Source organism: Nematolebias whitei, chromosome 11, assembly GCF_014905685.2.
Source record: "Nematolebias whitei isolate Nwh7 chromosome 11, NemWhi1, whole genome shotgun sequence".
Classification (NCBI taxonomy): Eukaryota; Metazoa; Chordata; class Actinopteri; order Cyprinodontiformes; family Rivulidae; genus Nematolebias; species Nematolebias whitei.
Window position 1 is genome coordinate 47,232,216 of NC_056508.1, and position 9,291 is coordinate 47,241,506.

Here is a 9,291-nt window from a genome sequence, read left to right on the forward strand (position 1 = left end):
GATTTGATTCTTCTGATTTGATTCTTTTGATTTAATTCTTCTGATTTGATTCTTCTGATTTGATTCTTCTGATTTGATTCTGTTGACCAGGTTCTGCTCCAAAGAACCAAGTCCACTCTGCTTTCCTGGCCGATGTGAAATCGGCCCTCGGAGCAGAAAAGACGTCTCGGCTCTTCCAGGCCGTCCACGGCTACAAGAAGACGGACAGCTACGAGGACCTGGTGACCACGGTGGTGAGCTTGTTCACGGAGCGGGACGAGGACTTCCACCTGCTGATCAGTGAGTTCCTGGAGTTCTCCTCGCACCCGATTCTTCGTAACGGTCCAAGGTTTGAATCGGAGTTTGTGTTTAAAGGGTTCGGGATGTTCGTTCGCCCTCATCACAAGAAGCGGTATGAGGAGATGCTGGACGCTCTGATTGGTCAGCCCGGTTCAGCTGCTGAGGTTCTGAACGAGGAGCAGCAACAACAAAAACAACAAGGTGAAGATCGAAAACAGCTAAACATGCGGCTCGGTCAGGACCAGTGAACTAACATCACAAACACGTCTCAGAACTCTCCAACTCGTATTTCCACAAACTTTAGACGTCTCCTCCAGTCTTCAGTCTTTCTGTCTTCGTCCCTCAGTCCCTCTGTCCCTCTGTCCCTGCTGCAGGACAGTTGGTTCCTCTCAGAGGTCAAACTCCCGTTGACGTCCACTGTGTCTGAGCTCAGAATCATTCTTCCAAACAGGAAGTGAAGGCTGTTTGTAACCTTTCATTCTCCTCCATAAACACTGTGGAGATATAAAACAGAACCTGTGGTACCAGCAGAACCTGTGGTACCAGCAGAACCTGTGGTACCACAGGTCAGAACCTTCTGACGCTCACGGGTCATAAATGTTTATTTTTATTTTTTGATCCGACTCGCAGATTTCCCAAAGCAGCAGTTTGAGGCTCGAGCTCTAAAAGGAGTGATGCCCCTCCCCCTTTTCCTCAGAAAGGCGGGAATCTCCATGGCAACTAGCGACTCAGCAGATTCTGACTCTTTATAAAAAAAAAAATAATAATAATTCTGTTTTGTTTTATTATTCCATCATGACCAGTCCTGATTATAATTTTTAGGTTTCAAACTGGATAAAACCAAAATAAGTTTGATATTTAAAGTCCAACAAAAAAACTTTAAGCACAAATAAATGTAAGTATAAAATAAATGCTACTTTTCAAAATAAAAGTCTATCTCCGTCACAGATTTTTACGGAAGGAAGTCCTGATTTTCTGCTGAGTTTAATATTTCACTTTTAATATTCATAAAATCTTTCTTGGATTTTTCAGATTCGTCTCTTTCGAAGACGCAAAGCAAGATTTCCAGTTTTTTCTTCAGAAGCGACAGGAAGTAGTTTGTTTCTGGACTTTGAGGTCCAACAGGACCGACGACTCGACCGACCGCTGAGGGACAGGATGGGTGATCATGTAACTCATTGTCATGGATCTTTCATCAGAAATGGACAAAACTCAAAACTTTGAGGTTTTTTTTACTTTACTAAATTAAATATTTTCTTTTTTCCCCTAAACATCAATCAACGTCAAAGTGCTGACTTTTTATTTTATTTTTAAACGGTCCGAGTTAACGAAATATTTAAAGTGTTTCTCATCAAATAAAGTCTCCAGATCTCATCATCTTTTGAGGAGAAGCAGGAGAAAATCACAGAAACAATAAAAACTCCGTCAGATCTTTCAGTTTCCTTCAGTTTAGTTTAAAACAAAAGTGTACATTTGTAAAGTTTGGAGAAATAAAACCGCTGAACCAGTCGTGCTTTTAAAAATGTTTTAAGCAGAATTACCTGAAGTGCATTTGATCTGGTATCAAAATGTTTATTCAGTTTGTTCCGTAGGAAATTAAAGCCAGAACGTGAGAACATATGGAGAAATAAAATGTTTTAAAATTTTAATCGTTAATTTTTATTGTAGCTCCTATTTTTGTCTCCACGTCCATTGTTACATTTAACTGTTAATCTGTTAAACATGATCCGTTCAGTTTTTAAGCTGTAAATCATTAAAAACTTTGAGCTTTTAGAGGATTTCACTAAAATCTGAAGTAATGTTGCATTCATAGGCCATGGGAAATTCAGCTTTCTCCCTCAAAACGAAAAGGAAAGAAAACCACCGTAATCTTTTTAATTGCAATGTTTTAAGTGTGGACCCCAGGAAGTCTCTACTCCTTAAATAAACAAATAAACAACTATTTTTAACTAGGTTTTCTGAAACCTTTTTTTTTTAATTACTTTAAGTTTAACTGCTGATTATTACACAACTGATAATTAATGTTTAATAAATTGTTTATTTTTAACAAATCTAAATAAACCTTATCGTAGCATGACTCAATAAATAAGCAAACATCACTTCCGATTTCTTTTTATTTTCAAGCTATAAACATTCATTTATAAGATGTTTTTGAACAACTCTAGAATTTCTGTACATCTTTCAGAGTTTCATTTTATTTTTATTTGTTGCTCCTAAACTTAAAGAATGTTATTTTATGCACACAGTACATATTCAACTAAATAAATGGTAACAAATAGTTTAGAATAAGCTGCAAATCTTTGTTGTACATAAAACATAACGTCTCTTTACCTAATCAAACAAGTTTCCAAGCTAAATTTATTAATATTTGCGTCTGAACACAATCTTTCTCTGCACAAGTTGACCTCTTGGCAACAGTTGGACTTTTTATCGCTTAACTGACTTGCTAATGGCTAATAGCTTGCTCATTCTCTTATCTTTTATTAACTCATCAGTGTTTGTAAATAACTAACATGGCACCATATGTAATAAAAATAAATACGTGATAATAACCGTTAACACGATGGTAGCTACAAGATTAACGCTGAGGGTTGGAGGTTGAGTTTTCCGAGGGACTTTAAACGTAGCACTCCGTCAGTCCTTGGAGACGAAATATCGCGAGACTTGGGGACATGACGGGACTTCCATCATGGCCGGCAGTAAGTTGGTGTTGGAAGGCAGAGTAAGTGTAAAAGCTTTTGTTTTGGGGCTCGGCGTCGTTTTAATCCCGCTCCTCAGAACCTGGTTCGGACATTTGGACTGGGTCTTTGACTATCTGACGGAAACTCCCGGGAAGATCGCGGTTTGTGTTTACGTAGCGGTTGTTAACGGCCTTTTGCTGGTCATCTACCGAGGACCTCTTTACAAGGTAAGAGACCGGAAGCTGCGTTCACTTTCCCGCAGACTCGGAGGTTTTCACGGGTTTATTTACTTCAAACGCTGTTCGGGTGTCTGCAAAGACTCGGTCCCAGTTTAGATGTTGGCTCATTAAGTCCTCTCCGCTTCCTGTTTAGTAGGTCAATCCTGTTAGGGACGGATGACGTCCTAAAGATAGAAACTTAAGCTCGTTAGATTCAACTAATGTCCACGCGCTAAGTCTGTTTGTATGGAGCTCCAAAAGTGCCATCAGTTGTTTAAAAACAATATTTGTTGGCTTTGATCACTTAGTTTAATGATTTTATAATATACACGTTTATCAGCACCTTACTGCTCGAGGTGACGCTTTCATCCGTTTCCTTCAATAAATAGTATTTTTTATATTTTACCTGGAGTTCTTGTTTGGTTCTGATGGAGAGCGTCTTGCTTTGTGACGACGCACTTTTTAAAATGTATTTCTGCACCAGTATGAAGGGAGTGGTTGATCAGAAGTCTCTGCTCAGTCAGCACTCGCAGCATGTGTTGTGAACGACTCTCAGCTACTACCACACCTAATTTTAGCTTCGTGTCTGCTAAAGTGACTGTTGGAGCCGGTTCTGGGTTGAGCTGGCTTTTTCTTTGTTGGGTCGACAGGGAAATCTTTCACGGTGGCGAGTTTAACAGAATGACCAAACCTTAAAGGATAGTTCAGATTTAGAAATGGGATTCAGTGGGGAGGTTTTAACGGTAAGTATCTTATCTGTTGTAGATGACTGGACGGATGAGTTAACGTGTAAAACTTGGACTTGTTTTTCTTTTTGAGTCCAAACGTCCTGACCTCTTTTAGAAACTCGTCCCAGTTAAACCGTGTTGTTGTGTTTTGCTGTTTGACCCGTGTTCTGACCCGTTTCAGGTGGCGGTAAGGGCCTGCTTCCTGGGAGTTACATTCGGCTGCGGATTAATCATCAGCTTCTCTGAAACCACGTGGACACACTTCGGCTGGTCCGTATGAATCTCACCACATGGTTTTATTGATTTATTACCTGCTAAAATTAAAACGACAAAATGATCGTAACACAACAAAAAGATGAAAAGAAATGTCAAAACGAGTTTTCTTGTTTCTCTTTTAGTTGAACTCTTCCACACCAGTGGCCAATTTCTCTAATTTAAGAACGTGACGACTTGTTTTTAGTGTTTTTGTGCTAAAATCCAGAAACGAGGAGAATGTGAGGTCAGAGTTACCGTCACTGGTTGATGATGTCATCAGTGCCAGACAGCGCTGTAGGACGCAGCGTGAGGTTACAGTCGTGTTGTTCATCAGTGGAAATGGAAGCCGGAGAAATACCGGAACACGTTGTGGGTCTGATGGATATCCAGACCAGAACCAGAACCAACATCTGGACTTCAGGAACCAGCTTTGTCTGACGCCGTTCTCAGAATGTGCCAGAAGTTTTTACTTCAGTCTCTGTTTTGAAGATTTTCTTGCCTCTTATGTTCGTGTGTAAAAAATACTTTCATCTTGGAAAAGTTCCAAAAACAACAAAATGACTGAACAAGAATCTGCAGCTGCCGGTCACCTGAACGTTCCCGGGACGTTTGGTGATTTGAACATTCTCAGTTTTGGACGTCTCGTGTTTAATTACAGCTGATCTGAATTAAGAGAACGACGTGTTTCAACTGACGGTCCAGGGGCCAAATCGGGTCCACGGGTGAGCTCAGCTCGGCCCACCGGTGCGTTCCTTTTTAAATGAAACATTTAAAATGGTAAAAATAAAGTTACTGACGATAACTGCTGGATGTCCGGCCCCTGAGCCTACATCCATCCATCCATCCCTCCATCCATCCATCCTTCCATCCCTCCATCCATCCATCTATCCATCTATCCTTCCATCCATCCCTCCATCCGTCTCTCCTTCCATCCATCCCTCCATCCATCCTTCCCTCCATCCGACTCTCCATCCATTCATCCTTCCATCCCTCCATCCATCCATCTATCCTTCCATCCATCCCTCCATCCGTCTCTCCTTCCATCCATCCCTCCATCCATCCTTCCCTCCATCCGACTCTCCATCCATTCATCCTTCCATACCTCCATCCATCCATCTATCCTTCCATCCATCCCTCCATCCGTCTCTCCTTCCATCCATCCCTCCATCCATCCTTCCCTCCATCCGTCTCTCCATCCTTCCCTCCATCCATCCTTCCATCCATCCCTCCATCCTTCCCTCTCTCCCTCTTTACCCACTTCTTCCTTTTCGGGTCACGGGGGCTCACTGGTGCCCACATCCAACAGTCACTGTGTAACAGGCGGGGGACACCTGGACATGTCTCCAGTCCATCTCAGGGACACCTAGGGACAATTTAGAGTTACCGATCAGACTAACGTGCATGTTTTTGGTCTGTGGGAGGAAACTGGAGTACCCGCGCAGCACGGAGAGAACATGCTAACTCCACCCAGAGAGCCCCCGGGCCTGGATTTGAGCTGGCGGCTTTGTTGCTGAGAGGCAGCGGCTCTACCAGCTGATCCACCGTGCCGCTCTTAGCCCTGAGTAATCACAGAAAGTTCCAGAGAGACTCGAGTCATGTTTTCATCTCGGTGACTTTTCTAACTGCCGGACTTCAAACTGGTTTTACGACGTTCTTTGATTCATGTCGCGTCTAACGCCTGTAGCTGAGGTCCGGTCCACCGTGTGTCCTCGTCCTCCTGCAGGTACATGTGCTCCCTGTCCTTCTTCCACTACTCGGAGTACCTGGTGACGGCCGTCATCAACCCTCGCAGCCTGTCGCTCGACTCCTTCCTGCTGAACCACAGCGTGGAGTACACGCTCGCCGCCGTGTCGTCGTGGCTCGAGTTCACCGTGGAGAAGCTCACGGTTCCAGGTGGGTCAGCGGGTTTCATCGGTCACTAGAAGTTCTGTTCAGAACCGTTGGGTTCTTCTGATCCACCTGTCTCCACCCCCAGAGCTCAAGCAGTCCAACTGGCTGAGTTTGGTCGGTCTGCTCATGGTGCTGTGCGGCGAGGGCCTGAGGAAGGCGGCCATGTTGACGGCGGGCTCCAACTTCAACCACATCGTTCAGAACGAGAAGGCCCAGAGCCACGTGCTGGTCACCAGCGGCGTCTACGCCTTCTTCAGACACCCGTCCTACGTGGGCTGGTTCTACTGGAGCATCGGCACTCAGGTGGGCCCTCTGACCTTCGGCTCGCTCCGCTCTCGTCGCGGCTGTTTGCTAACGGCGCTGTCGGCCCCTGCAGGTCATGCTGTGTAACCCCGTGTGCGTCCTGGGCTACACGATAGCCAGCTGGCGGTTCTTCCGGGAGCGGATCGAGGAGGAGGAGCTGTCCCTGATCCACTTCTTCACCGACGACTACGTGGAGTATAAACGGAGAGTTCCCACCGGGCTGCCGTTCATCTCGGGGATCCGGGTCAACTAGACCCAGGACTGGACCGGGACGGACTCGAAGCCCCGGGGCAGCTGGGGCTTCGCCTCGGCAGAGGACGCTGACGGAGGCTGCGATGGCGGCAGGCAGCCGGAGTGCATGTTCCAAACATGCGGTTAAAGACCAGAACCGTCTGCTGCTCCGACCCGTCTGCACGCCGGACCATCGCCGCGCCGGACGTTTCAAACTTTTCACTCACATCGTTTAAAAAAATGTTTCAGGGAAATTTCACAGAAGATCCACGAAGGTCAAAAAGCTTTTTTTATACAGCCTGTGTTAGCAAAATATCTCACGAACCACTGGACTGGTGGTAACGAAACGACTGTCAGCTGGTTCAAGATGGCCGCCACAGCTCGTCAGCCTTGGAGAAGATAAAACGGCTCTGACGCGGTCGGATGAGCTGAAGCTCGGTGTGGTAGTAGCCGAGACTGATACTCCCCACGTGCTCTGAGCACGGACGAGTCGCAGGACGAGTGACGTCCTTCAGATGATTTTCGTCTCAGACTTCCTGTCGGGACGTCTCGGAGGACCTGAAAGTTTTGTTCCAAACTTCTGTAGCGCCGTCACCTGGACTCTAACAGGACTCGGAGTGGACGGTTCAGAACCGAGGAGACGGCCCGCAGGATGTCCTTTAGGAAGAAAACGTCCATCGCTGATAATCTTGTCTTCCCTCCTGTCTCCATCAGACGACAGACTTTAATCCCTGATGGACGCAGAAGATCCAGGAGGAGTCCTGATCCTCCCAAGGAAGACCTGATGGAAGACACAACGCTTGGATCGAGTGTCCAAAAAACAAAGTTTCTGGAGACGGCTCCGATCGCCGGCCGGTGGGCTTCGGGTCATACCGTCCTCAGGTTTAAGGGACATTTGGGACATTTAAGGTGGTCTCTCAGTGGGCTGTGTCTCAGAGATCCACGTCCAATTTGGAGTCTAAAAGATCTCGTCTTTTCAAATTCAATCTTGAATTTCCCATCGGTGGGACAATAAAGGCTGTTTCCATTCTGTCTCCAAGTGTTCGCCACGTTTCTACATTTCTTCTCGTCACTCGTCACGTGAATTTTGTAACAAGTTCACAAAAAACCAGAGTGACACATTTATCTTTAGAAACAGACCGAGAGTCTTCCAGACCCGTCCCAGATCTGTCTCCAACCTGTCTCACACTTGTCTCCAACATTCATTCAGACTTTATTTCTACAGGTTAGTCTCACTGAGTCACGAGGACTCAGGACAAGAGAGACCTGCTTTAAACAAAGAACACAGAGGAGGTACAGACGACAACAGACAATCATAAAAAGCACATTAAATGTCCTAAACCGGTCTCCGACCTGTCCCAGACTTGTCTTCGACCTGTCCCAGACTTGTCTCCGACCTGTCCCAGACTTGTCTCCAACATGTCCCTGACTTGTCTCCAACATGTCCCTGACTTGTCCCTGACTTGTCTCCAACCTGTCTCAGACTTGTCTCAGACTTGTCTCCAACCTGTCTCAGACTTGTCTCCAACATGTCCCTGACTTGTCCCAGACCTGTCTTAATTTAGTTTCGGTCAGTTCTAACTCTCTTTTGAAAGTTCTCCGACGACAGAAAACTTCTGAAGCTGCAGATCTAAAATCTCCAGTCATAAAAAAATAATAAAAAATAATTTATTATAATCTAAGCCTAATCTTCCCGTCTTCATTTCTAAAGTTTACGGCCGTGGATTAAATCCTAATGTTTGGACAAATCTCAGCCACTCGTCTCTCGGGGTCAAAGGTCAGTGAAGCTGCGGTCGTCAGAAATTTACCTGAAAGATTTCATCGAATCTCGCGTCTGCTGCTAATCTGTTACCCGTCGCATTAAATCAGGGATTATGTCAAACCAAACGCAGCACATCCTCAGATTTTTTTTTCCTAGTTTTGTCTCGCCGATCGATCAATTCCTGAAAAACGGGTCTGAATCGTATTTTTAGTGTTTTCTACCAGGATTTCTTGACGAATCCTCAGATTCTTTTTGGAAATCAGGATTTCTCAGCTGCTGTTTGTTCACAATCAGTTTCTGACAAGTTCTTTAAAACGTGCTTCAGAATTAATTTGATTACATTTATTAATACATGAGATGATCATATTTTGACTAAATCTAATTTTTGTCATTTTTCAATCCGTGCCCTACGACCTTAAGACTTGAGATGAGGTCCAGGTTCGGACTCTGCTGAATAAATGACCGCAGAGTCCCTTTTGTCAAAGATTGGACAGAGGTATCGGACCAACGGTAAATTAATTTAATTTAAACTAATTAAGACTCGATGAGTTCATTCTGTTCCCGTCAGCCAACGACCACGGCTCAAAGACTCGCTGCGAGAACCCGACTTGACCCGAGATTCTGAAAGTCCTACAGGAAGCACCCGAAGCGCTACAGCTAGCTGCTGCTGCCACCTGCACTCACGGCACAAGTTAACGTTGTAGCATTTCAACGGGTGACGTCACGTGTCTCTGCTGCATGAAAACGTCCCCGTGTGGACGACTTGAGGACGGTTTTACCTCTCGGGACTGAGCGGATTCAACATGGCCGCCTGAGAACCGAACGGTTCCGTTTGTGACGAGAGTGGAGTTTTAACGTGGACACGTAGCAACAGTGCTGCTATATGGAGCTCTGAACATGCTGCATTTTCACCGTACGGAGATCTGAACATGCTGCATTTTCAC

General features: G+C 45.2%; 2 protein-coding genes across 2 annotated transcripts in view; both read left to right on the forward strand.

The window, feature by feature from the left end:
• Positions 1 to 527, forward strand: part of rtel1 (regulator of telomere elongation helicase 1) — a 25,140-nt gene extending 24,613 nt beyond the window's left edge. Inside the window, exons 30-31 of the mRNA XM_037684561.1 lie at positions 91 to 279; positions 355 to 527. Coding sequence (XP_037540489.1) covers positions 91 to 279; positions 355 to 527 — 362 coding nt within the window. The remainder of the gene's footprint in view (positions 1 to 90; positions 280 to 354) is intronic.
• Positions 528 to 2,951: 2,424 nt separating this feature from the next.
• icmt (isoprenylcysteine carboxyl methyltransferase) lies at positions 2,952 to 6,991 on the forward strand. The gene is made up of 5 exons (XM_037684431.1): positions 2,952 to 3,187; positions 4,088 to 4,176; positions 5,885 to 6,054; positions 6,137 to 6,354; positions 6,428 to 6,991. Exons 1-5 carry the CDS (start codon positions 2,969 to 2,971, stop codon positions 6,605 to 6,607), a joined length of 876 nt encoding a protein of 291 aa, XP_037540359.1. The 5' UTR covers positions 2,952 to 2,968; the 3' UTR covers positions 6,608 to 6,991.
• The last annotated feature ends 2,300 nt before the right edge of the window (positions 6,992 to 9,291 follow it).

What these genes read in the sequence shown, in the direction of transcription:
- icmt (XM_037684431.1), top strand. Translation starts at nt 2,969, where the DNA reads ATGGCCGGCAGTAAGTTGGTGTTGGAAGGCAGAGTAAGTGTAAAAGCT. An exon ending in ACGTGGACACACTTCGGCTG is followed by an intron (nt 4,177 to 5,884) that starts GTCCGTATGAAT and finishes GTCCTCCTGCAG; the next exon opens with GTACATGTGCTCCCTGTCCT. An exon ending in GGAGAAGCTCACGGTTCCAG is followed by an intron (nt 6,055 to 6,136) that starts GTGGGTCAGCGG and finishes CTCCACCCCCAG; the next exon opens with AGCTCAAGCAGTCCAACTGG.